At 34.6% G+C, this 18,903-nt stretch overlaps 2 protein-coding genes and 1 pseudogene across 2 annotated transcripts; all 3 read right to left on the bottom strand.

Annotated features, from left to right (window-relative positions):
• Positions 1-889: 889 nt before the first annotated feature.
• LOC113780221 (DELLA protein RGL2-like) lies at positions 890-2,731 on the bottom strand. Its single transcript, XM_027326034.1, has one exon. It carries the CDS (start codon positions 2,729-2,731, stop codon positions 890-892), a length of 1,842 nt encoding a protein of 613 aa, XP_027181835.1.
• Positions 2,732-10,092: 7,361 nt separating this feature from the next.
• LOC113780220 lies at positions 10,093-11,607 on the bottom strand. Its single transcript, XM_027326033.1, has 2 exons — positions 10,644-11,607; positions 10,093-10,427 (listed from the first exon to the last, which is right to left on the bottom strand). The coding sequence occupies exons 1-2, from the start codon at positions 11,605-11,607 to the stop codon at positions 10,093-10,095; spliced, it is 1,299 nt and encodes a 432-aa protein (XP_027181834.1).
• Positions 11,608-15,920: 4,313 nt separating this feature from the next.
• LOC113780218 lies at positions 15,921-17,599 on the bottom strand (annotated as a pseudogene).
• Between the last annotated feature and the right edge of the window lie 1,304 nt (positions 17,600-18,903).

The raw sequence follows: 18,903 nt of genomic DNA, 5'->3' as shown, positions 1-18,903 counted from the left end.
CAAATTGAACACAGCAGAGTTCTTACTATACCGAGGACACAAATACAAAAAACTTAGATAGCATTGGTCTTTCTAGAATTAGGAGGCTAACAAGGTGGCGGATACTCTGGCAAATGTTGGAGTAGCTCATCCTCACCTGGATATCAAATTGTATGAGCATTGGAATGAATGGCCACGACTGGCTTGTGTCGACTAGACTTCATTGGAATGCCTTCTATTAGGATCGTGAAACCATCCTAATTCTAGAAACATAAATTGTTCAACTTTGTGCCCGTTGCATCTCTACTTATTATGAATAAAAGTGGGGGTGTCCCTCCCCTTTGCCGGGGTTAGCCAAAAAAAAAAAAAAAGCATTGGTCTTTCATGCTTATCAAGACTAGAGATCTCAATTCTTTCTGGCGTGCTCCCTTGTAGAGAAACATTAACCTTAACTTTCCCAGTGCTAGAGTTGAAGTTTGTTTATGCTGGATCTTTTCTCCATAATTAAGAGAAAAGAGGCATGCATCTACATAGGGACTAGAGATTGGAGAAAAGGGAAAACCTAGATGAGTTGCGGTAACTATCTATTTATACAGGAAGTACATCTAACACATTGAAAATAAGGATGAAACCGCTGGAGTAAGTAAGCTGTTAAAACATCTCTTACATTACCGCTATCTTTCCAGACTTTCCACTCAAACATCAAAAGCCATAGGATTAGCAACTTCACAATGAGGTTAAGCATGTGAGACTCGAACATGACTGCACGCAAAATCACAGACTTTATCGTTCGTTTGCAGAACAGAATTGCAATATAAAAAGTAATCAAGCATTCACTCTTAGTATTAATGTCAAGAAACATGAAAAAAAAATTAACCGGCATATGCATTTTATCGATTAAGATACACGGTTAGGAGGATGATGACAGATTCAAAAGATCAAAGTCCAGATCTTCATTCTTTGAATCGCATCCAAACTTCCAAGCAGAAAGTGAATGAATTGGGGTTCCCTTCCACCCGATGATTAGGCCTTTTCCATCCTTATTAAGTGTGCAGGAACTCCCACATTCAAAATTCTTCAGCACCAAATTCGCTTGATACATGGAAGACATGCTTAACTCTACCTGAACCATCCCAAAACGAGCAAAAAATGCCTTCCAGACATTCACTGCCACCTGTCGGATTGTCCTTTCTTCTCCTTCAGTTGCTACTATGTTCCTTATTGCCTGACTGAGGTATACTGATTCAACGAGCATTCTATTCTTTGGGTCATGCTTTAGACAGTCTTCTAAGGAATCAAAGAAAGCACCATAGAAAAATAAAGCTTCAGTGAAGCGGGTCACAAAAACTGGAGAATTATGGTTCCCCTCAACTTCGGTAACAATCATCACAAGAGGATTAATAGCTTTAACAACATTCATCAACGATTCCAGCATAACTTGCCTACGAATCATGAACATGAAGTAGTATTCTACCCAGACAGCAACTGCTTCATCAGCATTTATCTCAAACAGGTTCTCATTAAGATCCATGATATCCGCAACCATGATTATGTTAATTGAGAATTTCAATTTCAAAGCCTGGGCAAAGCTTGCAAGTTGTCTTCCAGTCTCCTCAATTTTGGCCTTTGATTTGGTTCCTATCGCCGTTACCTTAAGATATTCAATGGGATTTTGACTCCTAGTCGCTAGAGCTTGCATCAAAATTGTGTAATGCATCCCAGTCCTTATCTCAAGATCGACAATATGAATTTTTGTTGCATCGGCTACATGATCTAATACACCTTGAGTTCCTGCAAACTGGCTAACCTGACCAAAGGGTACTGATTTTTGCATCGCAATTTTGGCCGATGTGAGTCCTGACATCATGTCTAGAATATCGAGCGACTGCATCTTCCCCAATCCTTCAGGAGTAACTGTTCCAGTTTCACGATCAATTCTCTCATGAAGTGCACCAGAGAAATAATACACTAACCTTTCAATAGTATTTCCTTGATCAGAACTCAGCTTATCACATCTAAGGAGGAGCTTACCTGCACATTCGAACTGCTTCTTGGCTACTAATTCAGCTGAAGCTAGAAGATACTGGACAAGTTTCACGTCTTTGGTGTCTTCTACACACAAGCCACCGAATGAACTTGCATAAGGATGGCTAAGCACAAAGGACTCGGTAGTACCTTTGGAAGAACTTTGAATGAAATTTTGTGCAGCCAACTTTAGAATAGCATCAGTAGATAATTTATGGCCAGTTATAAGAGTGAACCCCTGGTAACTTGGCAAATCCATCTTTTCAACATTTAATTTTCTGAACCTTCTCCTGTAGTTGTTCAGAATCTGAAGGGATCCTGCATATGGCCTTTCTTTCTTTGCATCATTAAGTTCTGAATTTGCAAAAGCCACATCATCGGCAAGCTTCGTAATCTCTTCCTCGCGCGATTGGAATGGTGGGGTTTCCATGCCAAAGTAGGGATCATTGAAACAGGCAAAACCTGTCAACTCTTTTAACTGCTGCTCCTGATGCAATTTGGAGAAGATAACTTCTTTCTCAGCTGTATTGCCATGCACCTGATTCAACCCAAGGGCACCAGTACAAAAGGAAGCAATGCCCTTGGATGCTTCGCTTTCATCGTCATTTGTAATCAGACAATTCCGTTTCTCTTCTTTCCCGTGATCTTCAAAATGAAAACCTTCTGTAGAATCATACTTCCCAGAGACCCCCAGCAATTCAAAGTGATCGGAATGGAACATCTCCATTAGGATCTAAAACTTGGAGATTTTGCAGATTTTTTTTTTCTAATGCTTAAAATTCTTGCAAACTAATTTTATATCCGCTTATTCTAAAGGTGATACAGTCCTAGCACGATCAATAAATTAACAAGTTTGATCGAGGTTGGCGTCAAGTTTGAAGCGCTTTAAATACACAAGCCTTAGATTCTTTCTTGCAAGTGAAATGAACTTTCTGGAGTAGCAACTAGCAAGATTTGGGATTATTCCATTGCGTAGGAAAAGGACAAACACAACCAACAGCATAGTACGTTTGATTTTGACGAATCACCTGCTTAATGTAGAAAGTTTCGAGATTCATGTTGTCGTTCGGCCGTGGTCGAATTTTTGGATTCCACGTTTGGATAAACGACACAAAGAAGAGTTCACACTTGTGTCCAAATTGGCATCAAACATGTTTATCTGGGAACCCGTTATTTTCCTGATGGTATAATGTCGAATTGAATTGAATTCAACTAAGATCGATGTAAACTACTTGAAAAAAAGAACCGGAGAAGCTCCAAGGTCGTGTTTAAAAAATTCAATGGACAATGAAATGAAGATGCATTTTTGGCAGTATATTTTTCAGTCTCCAACCGTCAATATATAGTGACAAGCTATAGAAGTGAACGCCGGCTAGAAGATGAGAAGTACAAATATTAAATTTAGTGGTTATCTAGTGAACGCCGTCAATATATAGTGACAAGCTATATGAAAGTCGACTCATTTTGATCACTTATAAATATTATTAAGCATCCAAAGCATACACTTACGCTCTATGAACTATAAGTTATATTCATTTTGATCAATTGTGAAGATTAAGCATGAAATTGTCCACTTGTGTCGTAAGAATCCAAAGCATACACTTATAATATGGATTAATCTATCTTACATTGACAGCGTATACACTGTCAGCGTTAGATGAATGAAAAATACGTAAGATTTGAATTTAAAATTCAACTTTTACACATATACTATGAATTTAACAGTGATAGTGTATATATTATTAGTGTATATAAAAAATACTCTTATAATATTTATAAGCAGGGATGTCTATATATCATCTCTTATAAGAATTAATCAAAGTTGAAAGGAATGGAATAGTACATAGTTTTGATGTAAGTAGCTACGCAGAACCTTCTTCCAAGTTTTGTTTAAACATCTATAAAATTTGTCCTTGATTTGGCCTAAAAATTAAAAAGAAGATTGAAAGTAATGGGGGCTACAGAGTACAACGGAGAGAAGTTGGGTCAACAAAAGATATGGATGCCCTTCGGGGTTCAGTTCCGTGGTTGTAGTCCCAGTTGGGGGAGAGCCACATTCAGGGATCGAGTCCCCGGGTTTACTTGGTCGGTGATGTTGGGCAGCCTCTCCCGACCACACAGTGGGATTAGTTGGGTCGTACGGTAACCAGTTTACGGATCCAGATACCCACTGCGTTGACAAAAAAAAAAAAAAAAGATATGGATTTCTGGGCCTACAGAGCACTAGCAAGCCGACAACCCAAACCAAATTCTGCCAAATTTTAGGCCAGCAAAGTGCCACAACTAGTAGCCAATGGGATCAAGTTAGTTTTCAATATAAAATTTTTGTGAGGATAAATTAAAAAATAAAAACGACTGAAAAAACAAGAAGCAATTTTCCTCTTAGTAAAATTTTGTTGTATAATAAATTAAGTTGGTCTTTATATCACGAATTTACAATAAAACTTTTAACAATCTTGGGCAATTAAATGGTCATTAAGATGCTATTTATATTTCCCGCATTTTTGCGAACTAATTTTATTTGTTGGACCTTTTGAAGCCCATAATCATTTAAAGATTATTTCTCTAGATTCTATGTAAATAAATAAATAAATGAATATATATTGACCAAAAAAATAAAAATTGTGTTGACAAACGAAAAAATACAAGGTAAAAGGTTTACCCTTTTTTTTTTTCTCATTTCCAAGATGGGGAGGTTTATTTCCTCATTGTCAAAGTTAGATTCACTACAACAAAAAAGGGATTTGGCAAGGAACAAAAGTTCTCGCCAAAAGTTTTGACTTCCTCGCCAATTAATTTCAGCGAGGAAAATGCTTCCTCGTCAAATTTCTCGCTAGATGCTCGTCGCTAAAAGTTATTAGCGTGAATGCTGCTGCCTTTCTCACTAATGGAACAAATCAATAGCAAGGGCAGACCTCCTCGCTAATTGCTCGAATGTTATGGCAAGAAAAACTTTCCTCTCCACTAAAGTCAAAAACTCCCCACAAAAACCAGTGGTTCCTTGCAAATAGTCAAGCTGTTTTGTGAGGAAAATAGTGCATCCTCAACAATAATATAGAATTGGCAAGGAGCTTTTTGACAAATCTGCAACCCCCCATACCAGTAAAACATTTTTGGCCAGGAAAGTTTCCTCTCTAACAAGTGATAGTTGATTCTTGCCTAACTATTCGGTGGGAAAATGTTCCCCTCCAATGCTGTTGTGAACATTTCTTAATCCCATTTTAATATGCTAATCTTAATTCCCTGAGCCAATTATGGAGTGGTTTTGTTAGAAAATTTAGCTGCAAATAGCTTAAATTTGGCTTCTCATGTCTGTTGTACATTTTCCAGCTTCTTATAAGTATCAAATTGTTTGGAAATTTTTTTTTTTTGATGAACATCACCAACGTAGATGCCCATCAAATTTAAACTCATAAGCCCTGGTATTTGATAGTTTTTTGGAATATCACCTGGTGCCAACAACTCCCTTTTGCTAAACATTCGGTAAAGAACATACAAATGCTTTGGTTAGCTAAAAATAATTGCAAGCAGAGTAATACATCAACATCCAAAATTTTCAATACTTGAGCCATACAATAGGAAGTGCTTGAAACCAATTGGCAATCCAAAATTGTCAACTATCAATGAGAATCTATCCAAAAGAAACAAAATATTAATACCTGAAATCAGGTTTTACAATAAGTGCACAACAAACACCTAACCCCAAACGACCCATGTTGGAATAGAGTTTAGTTCAAATGCAGAAATTCCTAGTAGAATGGAACTGCAACTTCAACTTCAGTAAATTGCAAGCTGGTTTGTGATTCCATGAATCCTGAAATCACCCCCAAGTCCTCTTGCCTCCAATACTTAGTTTGTATACAAAGGCTGACCTATTCTTTACACTTGTAGGTAAGTTCAGAAGAAGGCATTCAATAGAACTAACTTGATGTGGTTCCATATCAGCATTGCCCCTCTTTAAATATCACTTGATGAAGCTGCACAAAAAGGGAAGATTAGATTAGATGGAGAAATTTTACTGATTGCATATGAAAACAGAGGCTTAAACCAACTAGGAAAAGCAAAGAAGTTAACCTCAACCAACTAGGAACTAACTTGTTAGTATGTACACAGAGGCTGACCTGTTCTTTACACTTGTAGGTAAGTTCAAAAGAAGACATTCAATAGAACTAACTTGATGTGGCTCCATATCAGCATTGCCCCTCTTTAAATCTCACTTGATGAAGCTGCACAAAAAAGGAAGATTGGAAGAAATTTTACTGATTGCATATGAAAACAGGGGCTTAAACCAAGTAAGAAAAGCAGAGAAGTTAACCTCAACCAACCAGAAAACAAGATGAAAATCAAAGGTTGTTAGCTTAAACCACAACCAATCGAAAAATACAATCTTTGATATTAAGCACAAACCCACATAATTTACCTTCACAGAGTCTAGAGAATGGTTGGAACTCAATTTTCCTAAAATTGTGAGGAAAATAACGTAACCTTAGAAATCTAACACAAATAATGGTAATAAGAATGCACAAGAAGGATATGAAGATTCACAAAATGGCACCAAAATATAGATCTAATAGTATTTGAAGCAAATGGATGAAATATTGAAGTTGCTCTGAGGTTTTCTTACAGCAATAAAACCTAAGCTCCTTCACGTTTTGCAATTCTTAGGAGATAGACAGGAGGTGGGCCTTCATTTTTTAGCAATTCCTCATAGGTCTCCTTCACGTTTAGCAATTCCCGCATCTGTTCTTCTATTTTTGGACTAAAAACCACCAATCTTGGCCTTTGAGAGAAGAACATATGCGTGCTTGATCAATTGAGAGAGATAAGCGAGGACCGGCCTTTCTATGTATATATATAATAGTATTATCCCTCAGCTGTAATGAGCCTTCAAATTTTGCCGGAAGGACGTTGCGGGAAAAATAGAATTCTTGGAGGGAATAAAGCGCGCGTGTCCTAAATTCTGAAACATTAATGATGTTTTAAGTGTTGTAGTTAAAAGTTTCTAAGAATTGGAGTTTATTATATAGAATAAATATTGAGTGTTAGAAGTATATAAAAATTGAAAGAGATCATGTATGAGAAAATGAAACTAATGAAAATATTCTCAATATATAGCTAATTAAATTAACTAAGTTTGATAAATTTGCATTTAATTTTCAAATAGAGGTTTGTTGTATGATATGTAATTTCCATTTCTTGAAATTATTCCTCACTCTTATATTTTTGCTAAACTTCAAAGAACTTAACTACACATAAAATAGCATGAGAGGAATGCCTTCAAGTGTGCTAGTCAATAAATATTTATATTATATTTGTGCTAATACATGTCCATATGCATAATTCAAAAAATCTTATGTATTTCATGAGTATTTTTTTCAAGTAACTGTATAAAACGCTTATAAGTGTTAATAATTAGATGATTTAATTTAATTGTTCTAAAGTTTTAAATACGAGGATAAAGAATAAAATTGGTATGGATGCACTATAATCTATGAAATTATAGTAAATTACTTGTAATTCTAGTTCCTCAACTTTTAAATCTATTTGTATTGTGACTTTGAACTATGTGTTATTTTGCTAAACTCATATTTCTATGATGAACTTTTGATCATAATTTATAAAAAAGAATTTCATGTAATGAGCGATTTATATTGCCTATCCATTTTTTTGAATTGTTATAAAAGTATGTAATTCTTTTATTAAGAAAAAAAAGTCTTGTGTAATAGGCTTAACCTCTCCTCAATTACAAAATTGATTGAAATAAGGGTTAATTACATTTACCTCCCTTGAGGTTTGACCAAATAACGAATCGATCCTTGAGATTTGGACAAATAACAAATTACTCTCCCACGTTAAGTTTGTCAGTTATATGGAACGGAAATAGCCAAAAGTCTGAACAACCCTTATTGATTTCCATCAAATTTTAAAGACATAAAAATAGAAATATGTACTTACAATTTTAGCCTTTAGGCGGGAAACAATACAGATAGCGACTTTATCACTTTAACAATATGTACTTACAATTTATCTATTTAAGATAAATTAAATATTTAAAAAAAAAGAAAAAGAAATGGCCCATAAAGTATTATTAATTCTTTATGGCTTTCATCCATTAGATGAGTAAAGTATTGGCTCTTTATGGGCATTTTATTCTGAATCATTTAATTTATGTTAAATACATAAATATTTGTAACTAAAATTGAAAAAGAGTTACATTAATATTTTTACGGAAGGGAAACTGGTAGGTTTTGTATTTAACAAAAATATGAGACTTTGTAGATTTTGAAGTTTAAGGAAGGGATATATGAAGTTTAACGACCGTTATACAACTTTCAAAACAAACAAATTCATTCTAAATTTTGGTTTGGGGTAATTTCATAAACCAAATCGCGGTCACTTTCTGTAAAGTATCACTTTCCCATAAAAGACCAGCTCTTTATGGCTTTCCTCCATTATAAGAACAGAGTACCCATTTTTCCATAAACAAATTTATTTATCGAAAAAAATAAAAATAAACCCGTTTTCCAATAAAACACCAGCTCTTTATGGTTTTCCTCCATTATAAGAACAGAGTATCACAAATCGAACCTTTTTCCTCGTTAAACTTGGGGAAAAATAGGGAAGTCTTTTTCTTCTCTCTTTTTGTACAGGTAAAGGTAGACAAGTCAAACGTGATTGGGATGTGAATGATAAAGAATTATAATCCCAATATTATATATATATATTTTTTAATGAAAAGGGTATTTTCGGAACTATTATTAATCTTGATGACAGTTGGATACAATAAAGGCAATTTCGTCATTCCAAGTTTTCTTTTTCTTGATGTCAAGTAGAATCACTAACGTCTCTTAACAGTAGGTGGGTGATTGTTAAATGTCTGGTTATTCAAAGGGGTGGACTGTTATTTGTCCAAATCTCAGGGATCGATTCGTTATTTGTCAAACCTCAAGGGAGGTTATTTAATTTTCTTGATAGAGGTTTGTTGTATGATATGTAATTGCCATTTCTTGAAATTATTCCTCACTCTTATATTTTTGCTAAACTTCAAAGAACTTAACTATGCATAAAATAGCATGAGAGGAATGCCTTCAAGTGTGCTAGTCAATAAATATTTATATTATATTTGTGCTAATACATGTCCATATGCATAATTCAAAAAATCTTTTGTATTTCATATATGAGTATTTTTTTCAAGTAACTATATAAAACACTTATAAGTGTTAATAATTAGATGATTTAATTTAATTGTTCTAAAGTTTTAAATACGAGGATAAAGAATAAAATTGGTATGGATGTACTATAATCTATGAAATTATAGTAAATTACTTGTAATTCCATTTCCTCAACTTTTAAATCTATTTGTATTGTGACTTTGAACTATGTGTTATTTTGCTAAACTCATATTTCTAAGATGAACTATTGATCATAATTTATAAAAAAGAATTTCATGTAACAAGCAATTTATATTGCCTATCCATTTTTTTGAATTGTTATAAAAGTATGTAATTCTTTTATTAAGAAAAAAAGTCTTGTGTAATAGGCTTAACCTCTCCTCAATTACAAAATTGATTGAAATAATGTACTTTAGAAGTTTCATTGAGTATTAATAATTGTAAACCACTCCATTTTTATTATTCTAATGCCAACATAACAAATGTGACTTTGAACTATATGTGTTATTTTGCTAAACTCATATTTCTATGATGAAATTTTAATCGTAGTTTATAAAAAGGAATTTCATGTAACAAGTGCTTCACAATGCCTATCCATTTATTCTTGAATTGTTACAAAAGTATGTAATTCATTTATTAAGAAAAAAGTTTAGTGTAATGGGCTTAATCTCTAGTCAAATACAAAATTGATCGAAATAATGTACTTTAGAAGTTTCATTGAGTATTAATAATTGTAAACCGCTCCATTTTTATTATTCTAATACCACATAACAAATGTGACTTTAAACTATATGTGTTATTTTTCTAAACTCATAATATTATCACACCAATTCTTAGCAGTGTGCATAACATCGATGTTGTGTTTTAGTGGAATGTCTTTCCAATACGGAAATTGGTAAAATATGCTCTTCTTAGTCTAGTTTCTTTCTTCAAGACTGCGCTTCCTTTTCTTAGTATTTGGATTTTTTCCAAGTGTTACACCCTCAACAACTTTTAATTGTTCAAGAATTTCTTCACCTGACAATTCCCGTGGTTTCAACCTTCTCTCTACCCTGCCATTAAATTTTTTGCCATCATTTCGCCACACATGATTATCAGGCAAAAAGCGATGGTGGCCCAAGTAACCAATCTTGTTTCTCAATGACTGATAGTCCGTTTTATCATTGCAGCAAGGGCATGCCATTTTTCCCTTGGTCACCCAACCAGATAAGTCCCCATAAGCCAGAAAGTCATTTATAGTCCACATAAGTGCTGCATGCAAAAGGAAGCATTGTTCAGTCACAGAATCATATGTCCAAACACCTTTGAACAATTCTAATAGATCATCAATCAAAGGTTGCAAAAACACGTCAATATCCTTTCAAGGTGACCGACGACCTGGAATAAGTAGTGACAAGAAGAAATAAGGCTCCCTTTTTGATACCCATGGTGGCATATTATAGTTTATGAGCACCACTGGCCACATACTATAGGAGTTACACATATTATTGAAAGGGTTGAAACCATCACTTGACAATGCAAGACGAACATTTCGAGCATCTTCAGCAAACCATGGAAATTTCTTATCAAATTCTTTCCATGATTCACCATCTGCTGGATGACTTAAGACCCCTATTTCTTCAACTCGTTTTTCCTTGTGCCATCTCATATAAGATGCTATTTTTCTTGACATAAACAGTCTCTGCAGTCTTGGCTTCAAAGGAAAGTAGCGAAGAATCTTTTGAGGAATTTTTTTACCTTTGCCATCATTTATTTTCCATCTAGATTGCAAGCATTTTGGACAATGATCCAATCCTTCATATTCCTTCCAAAAGAGAACACAGTCATTCTTGCATGCATGAACCAGGTCACATCGCAACCCAATGCTCCCCAATAACTTTCTTGAATCGTAGTAAGAGGACGGAAGTAAGTTATCATCAGGGTAGGAATCATTCAACAGTTGAAGAAGCATGGTAAAAGATTTATTACTCCATCGATTGAGTACCTTCAGGTGTAGCAATTTTACAACAAAAAGTAATATTGAATACTTTTTGCAGCCATGATATAAGGCCCGCTTAGCATCTTTAAATAATCTATCAAAATTTTCCAATTCATCTTCTTTTCTAAAAGAAACCTCCTTATTGCTCCCACCATTTAATTCTTCTTCATTAAAGGTCCCCCAATAGATGTCTTCTAAAATTTCTTGTATGTTGTCATCATTTACTTTTGCATTGTTAGCATTAATTTCATGCTCATTATCACAACATGAATGAACATTTGAATTTTCATTAGGCAGAGTTTCCCCATGAAATTTCCAATATGTATAAGTACTATCCATCCCCTTATACAGCAGATGACTCTCAACAACATGAACAGAGTAGTACTTCACATTTCTGCATTTTCTGCATAGACATCTAATCTTTGGTTTATCACCTTTGTGCTGTTTTGCCATTGTCAAAAATTTCTCTAGTCCATTCCTATATTCATCACACCATCTATCAACCAGGAACATCCAACACTTATCAATTTTTCCTCCTATCATATATGAACTACATGCTATACCAAGGTGCAAGTTTAGATGACAAGCCTTCCCAGAGGAATTGTGTTGGAAAAATAGCACTGAAATTCAAAAAGATGATAATTATAAAGAACTAGTTAAATAAAGCATAATATGTCCATAACCCAACAAAAGCATATGCATTCACAATAACACAAGTTAGATCCAAATAATGGCAGTTTCACTTCAAATAGAAATCAAACTTGAGGACTGTAATGCACTTACCATGAAGGACCGCTCAAGAAGATTAATAAAGTGCTAGAACTTGAACTCTTTATGCTTCCTGCATCCAATGTCCCCAGTCATTGAATAAAATGTTGATTAACAATAATTGTACTGAGCCTTGAGAGCATTGGAATGGGTCACTTTATTACTTTTTAGAAAAAAATGAAACCAGTTATATATTTGTGACGTTTTGGGAACAAAGCCAACATAAATTTCTCAAAGAATTGAAAAAAAAACTCTCAAAGAATAATCCAGACATCCCATCATAAACAAAATGAAACTACTTTCCTATTAACTGTGGAAAAACCAAATACAAACCGACAGAGATGTCTTCATTTACATGCAAGACGTATGAAAAAAGGTGCATATGGTACGGTGAGTTGCTAGCTATAGACCCATGATGAGGGCAAATTATGAATGATGGAAAGTCATTATTATTGCTGAAAGATGTCATGCATGCTCATGCACTTGTCCACCTACCAAGCTGCATGCATACATTCAGAAGTTTTTTTTGGGGGGGGGGGGGCGAGGGGTGTTTGGATTTTGGGGCTTTGGATTGTAAGAAGAGAAGCTACGTCTGCAACTAGTCATGGAAACGGCCGACAGAAACACAAGCTGTAAAAACTAGAGAGTTCCAAAGAAGTTGTTGGAAACACGGCTAGAAACAGAGGAAAAACAGAGCAGTGATATCACTTCAAGAAAACAATGCTATTATGGCACCATACCAATTCCTCACCCAGCTCAGTGGTGAAACAGCTAAAGAAATGTTCTAATTAAGTCGAGAGAGAGAGAGAGAGAAAAAAGAAAAAAGAAGTCCTGTTTTTCACACAAGATAATGCGAATGAAAATGCCACAACTGATTCATTGAAAGGACTAGCAGCATTTGTCCATTTCTCTAACACTAAAGACGTTGAAGCTGTTGGCTCCCCCATTTGATCAATTACACTCCCTATCTTTTAAAGAGTGAACATGCAATCATGGCCAAGAAAACTCAGCAAGATTGCTCTGGGATTAACTTGGCATCAATCTATTACTATAAAATTCAAGACCCTCATGGACATTGATTATTGTAAGAAAGCCTTTTACGTTCCCCTTCTGTTGCTTCCCCAACCAACCGCCCATTCAGAGGAGAAAGAGCGGAAGCAATCGCGGCGTCGGAGGCAAGAAAAAATGGTGGACAAGGCGGTGACTATTCGTACTAGGAAGTTCATGACCAATCGTCTTCTTTCCAGAAAACAATTCGTCATTGATGTTCTGCATCCTGGAAGGCCTAATGTTTCCAAGGCTGAGTTGAAGGAGAAATTGGCTAGGATGTATGATGTCAAGGACCCAAATGCCATCTTTGTTTTCAAGTCCAGGACGCATTTTGGAGGTGGCAAATCAACCAGGTTTGGATAGATGTATGGTTCTGTAGAGAATGCTAAGAAATCCTGAGAGTTCTAGGCCTTGTCAAATTTTTATAGAGAAAAACAAAAATGTTTTTGCAGCAGAGTTATTTTCTCATTTGTTACTTTGAATTGTGTCTTTGTTCCTTTGAAACTATGAGATGAAGATGTTTACAGTTCAAATCTTTTACGCTATAAATAGCCAATACCCTCTGAAAAAAAAATGAAAAGATTTTCTACTTCTAGAGTTGATCTTACAAAGGATGAAAAAGCATACCTGGTTAGAGATTGTTGCAGAGAGAATTGATAGATACTAAGAAGGAAAAAGAAGGAAATTTTGGAAGTGGAGACTTTTATCTCTCCTGCAGACAACTTTTATATTCTTGGTTTTTTAGTTTTAAATCCTATTAAGATCTTGTTTGGTGGTAATTTTTGGTTTTGGCAAGAAAAACACCACATCCTCTCCGTTACTTAAACAAGCTAGCGACCACAAATCCTCCCAAAAGAGGGTACACCATTTGCAATCCCATCATTTCTTACCAATAACATAAAAACTTTCGCCCGCTCCAATTAGTATTTGGAGGGAAGCTTTCCCGCGTTGCTTTTGGCGAGGATATTAGGCAAGAAAAGTCGTAGCCCTCGCTGGGTGTAGGCTGGTTCCAATTTTTGGTGAGGCCTTGTTCTTTTTCTTGCTATATGCCTCTTAATAGCGTCAAACCTTCTATTACATGCTAAAATTGTTGTCGCTAATGCCCTTTCTTGTTGTAGTGATTAATAAAAATTTTTCTTTTTTTTTAGAAGAGCGGGGATAAGACCTTTAGTTAAAAGTTATTCCAATTAAAGGGTTGAATAAAAAACTAAAAGATTAAATCTTTAAAATCCTTTGCAGTAAGTTTTGCATTTTTATTTTATTTTATAGGAATAACTTTAACTTTAAAGATTCACCAGATATTTCCTCTTGACAACTCAACCCTTAGTGAGGATTTGCCCTTTGAGAATGTGTCAATTTGGAGTGATCAAAAAGATATTCTTTCTATTTATTTTATATTCATTGGTAAAAGGCATTTTTTGAGTGCTTTCTCTTGACTAATTCTTGGTTGAAGGCAGAAGTTTCTAGTCACAAGCGTTCAATTCTAGGAGAACATAAAATCCATGAAAGTCATTAAGAACCTCTAAAATAAAATAAATAAATAAATATATATACACATATGAAAGTTGTTATTTTAATTACCCATATACTCTTTCCTAGATAACACACCTAATTAAAGAGAATTAACGAGTTATTTGGATACTTGGATTTTATTATATTTGTATCCAATTATTTTATAATTAGTTTTTCTTATAGTTTCTCCCTCTTCTAATCACTTTATCTTTTTAAATAAATTTGAATTATTTGTTCTTATAGTTCTTCTCTCTTTTAACAATATCATCTTTATTGATGAACTTCTATAATTTTTTTATCTAAATGGATTAACTTAGTATTAAAAAAAAAAAAGAAAACCTTTGACTATTAGACTAATAGATTTAACAATATTGCTGGAAACTAAATATTTGTTGATGAAGAAAATAAATCGTTGAATCTTCTTAATTAATTTAGTACGAATATGTAGTTCTATGTTTGTGGTCATTATAATAGTTTTAATTATCTAAAAGAATATCTATCAATTTTCCATCGTTGGGATTGCTTTAATCTCGGCCCTTGATATGGTGGAAATTATTTTTGGTGCCAATAGTAAGAAACCAAGGTTGGGTTTATTACAATTTATTATCACCATTTAGTTTTCTTGGATCCAAGTTTTTTTTTTGAAAACAGGGTTTGTTTTGTTTACACAGTGTAGTAATCTAGAATCTAAATCGCATGGAATGATTGTTTTTTAGTGTGTTGTGATATAAATTTTAGTGTAACATTTTCTCTAAACTGGGTGTGAGATAAAATAGTAATCTTGTGAATGTTATTAAAATTATTTTAATAGTGCTCATAGAATCATATCCTTAATTTATTTGGTTTGCAATCACGTTATAAGTACATACATCAGATATGTTTTTCATTTGTTGGACGAAAATAGATCAGATATGTTGGGAGAATAACTTGTTAGCATAATTACAATGTGCTTCGTTAGTAGCCACGCAAGATAGCACAATAACCTACTACCAATGCCTGAATACTATCATATAACAGAACAGTACATGGCAGCTCTAGCGGACTTTAGCCTAGGACCTCTTTTCCCTCAGGGACGTCAACCTTTGTAATTTTGAGTACTAAATCAAAGCTTCATTGGTACATGTACAAACACTTAGAAGTATATGCAAATATTAAAACCATTATAGGTACTATGTAATTTGAATGTTTAATAATGAAATAAACAAGGAAAAGGCAAAGTTGAATTTCACAGTATTGTTAACCAAATAATATGCTTGTCACTCTGCAGCTGAGACAATTCGAGGCAATAGAGAAAAAGTAGAAGAAAATTACTGACTAGGTATCAAAAAAGAAACTTAAATAAAAAGGGAATTGCATTGGGAATTCAAGTCTTACAAATTCTTGAAATGATAGAAAAAAAAATACAAGTTTCAGATGTCCAATTTAAATTGCAATGCTTAAGCACCACAATAAGTTTTAAGGGAAGAGTCAACTTTTTTGCCCCCCTTGTAGACGTATGCAAGGTACTCGGGACAATTGAAGGGCTTGAAAAGTAGTGGGTGAGTCTCGTCTACTAGCTCCTTTGGGGCTTTGACCATATATCCATCTTTCGGAAATGAAAAGAGACCAGCAGAGTATCTTGCTTCATTTCCCGTCATCATGACTCGATGATTAGGAGGATGTAAGCGTCCATTCGTCCATGCCTGCAAAAAGTTAGGTCTCTTTAAATGAATATATCCAGTTTATTCATTTAGGTCTCTTTATTCAGAAAACTACACGATAAACGGAACAAAATTTGTTGAAAGGACTTGCATGGAATGATTCGCCAATCATGACTACGAAGGAGTTCGGTGAGGGTTAGAAATCAATCCACTGCCCATCCTTTTTCTGCAATTTCAATCCTTGTACTTGATTTTGGTGCAGGATGGTGACTAAGTTAGCATCCCTGTGTGAAGGCAGTCCAAGTTTGGTCTCATTTGTCTGAGGCCCTTTATACTTTATCACGCGAAGAAGGTAGTGTGTAGATTCCAAGTGCTCATCAATGTGTTGCTCGACTCCCAAGCTCTCCAAAACCATTTTCCTCACCATTTGATCCAATTCACTAAGTTGCTCTGCGTAATTCTGTATGGTCTTGCTAGTGAAAATTGTAAAACAACTAGTGAGCCGCACATATTTGAGTAAAATGCAACACAAGTCCTTTAACATATGGTTGATTAAGTAAAATCTTATATATATATATATATATATATACACGCACATGTGCACACATGCACACGGGCGCACGCGCGCACGCACAAACGAATTGTGTTTAGAACCAATTTTGAATGCAGAAATACCTTTCCTGGCTTCTGATACTCTTCATGAATAAAGTAAACTATAGGACACTGCAATCAATTCATTAGTAATTGTCCCCAAGAGATGTAAGAGAAAGAAGAAAATTCGGGTTGCATGGACAAATTACCTACTGGAAAAACAGCCTTAAATATTTGAGCATGGACGAATTACCTACTGGAAAAACAACCTACTCATACAAGGAACAAATTTTTATGCACCTGAAGGCATGATCTCAACAGTTCATAACATTGGGCGTCTAATTTTTTCTAGTATTGAAGGAGCTCTTATTTAAGAAACGGAAGACAGGGACATGTGATTTGAACCGAAATCCTCTAATTTCTTGGAGCCTCAACCTTGTAATCATAAATCCAAGCGTTTTTCTCCACACCTACTTCTATAAAGAAAATAGATGTTGCTTTAAAGTTGTGTACCTGAATTCAGAGTTCCCTTCGGGCCACATATCCTTGGAGAAGCTCTCAGCATGTTCTAGGACGTTTGCTTCATCAATTCCCATGCCTTCGTATAGTGGGAAGAGTGGACTTTGTCCGATATAACCATGGTAAGGCTTGCCGTTTGAGTTTTTCACTTTGACCTGCAATGGAAGATCAAAAAGCTCTGTTACAGCATCAAAAATATATTTTCTAAGCTGAATAGGGATTCTGTCATATGATGCTTCAAAGCAACCATATTCTTCAAGGGCTTCTCGAACTTGAATTTTCAAGGAATTCCACAATGGAAATCCTGGTTTCAGCTCTTGGTTTGAGAAATCTATGAAGGGAAGCTTTGGGCCTTCAGAACTCATTTTTCCTTCAAAAATTTTTATCAGTATTTCTAGGGGGGAAAAAAAGAAAAGAAAACAATGGTCGATGGCTCCTTAATGCAGTCCTAAACGATGAGGGGTGGACCTTTTGTATAGAGCTTCGTTTCCACTTGTAAATCAACGCATGTCATCTTTGCTAAGAAAATGATTCAGCATATCTTCTGAGGATTGTGCCTTTCTTGCACGGCACATACCAATAATTCGCTTGAAGGCAATTAACTTCTAATTTGTTGTTAGAAAATACAGAAATAATAATATTTATATATATCATAAGTTTGTCTTTTCACTATTTTGTGCATCTTTATTCTTATGATATAAGTATTTTCAAGCTGAAGAATTTAATATACTTGTTCAATTTTTCTTCTTGCTTTTGAAGTACTCTAAATATGAGTAAAATAAGTCTTTGATTTCTTTATTCTTTTAATTTTTGTAATTTGACAATTTTATAAAACTACACATTACCTACTCCAATCACCCCAACTACTACCCAATCAGCTATCCTATCTACAAGCTACTTAATTATTGCACAACAAATTTTTTTTTTTGGTCAAAATCCCGTGCAATACTAACTTCCCCAATTCTTCAAAAAAAAAAAAATAATAATACTAACTTCTTCGTTGTCCTTGCCGCCCTGCATCCTCCAAATACCCTTTACATTCCTTATTGTGCTTATACATTTACCAAGGCTTAGAAGATGTACTAAAGGCAACCATATAGGCATTTGCATAGGGTGAGAGAGACTTCTTGATAGGGGAGAGTAGTTATACAAATGTTAGAATTGGGGTTAAAGTTTTTTGCTCCGACGATGCATAGAAGGCAACCACATAGGCTTTACAAATGTTAGGATTAGGACTAAAGTTTTTTGCTCAGAAGATGCATAGAAGGCAACCATATAGGCTTTTCCACAGGGTGAGAGAGACTTTTTGGTGGGTGGGAATAATTATACAAATGGTAGAATTGGGTTTAAAGTTATATTCTTGTATGGAAATATAGGATTCTTTTCTAATAATAAAAGATTAGATTTTTTCATAGCATCTTTTTTATTTCGAAAAATGGAACATGACAGCGGATTTAGGTTTGGTAGTTGTGTTAAACCATGTCAAAAACTTGTATATCATTCGCATATTTATGTTTTTGGCATGACTTCATTAAATTGTTGTATTTCTTATTTTTCAATAATTGTTTTTTTTTTCTTGAATAAGATCCCAATACATCGGATTAAAACCAGGAAAATATAAGTCATTGCCAGATGGGAGGATAACTATAGGATACAAAGAACATTCCGG

The sequence above is a fragment of the Coffea eugenioides genome, chromosome 8, assembly GCF_003713205.1.
Source record: "Coffea eugenioides isolate CCC68of chromosome 8, Ceug_1.0, whole genome shotgun sequence".
Taxonomy (NCBI): Eukaryota; Viridiplantae; Streptophyta; class Magnoliopsida; order Gentianales; family Rubiaceae; genus Coffea; species Coffea eugenioides.
This window is presented reverse-complemented; position numbering and strand designations above follow the sequence as displayed.

Excerpts from the sequence above, each read along its gene's own strand:
- LOC113780221 (XM_027326034.1), bottom strand. The coding sequence starts at position 2,731 with ATGGAGATGTTCCATTCCGATCACTTTGAATTGCTGGGGGTCTCTGGG.
- LOC113780220 (XM_027326033.1), bottom strand. The coding sequence starts at position 11,607 with ATGGCAAAACAGCACAAAGGTGATAAACCAAAGATTAGATGTCTATGC. Across the intron at positions 10,428-10,643 it reads TAATATGTGTAACTCCTATA|CACTTATGTGGACTATAAAT; the intron begins GTATGTGGCCAG and ends TTTTGCATGCAG.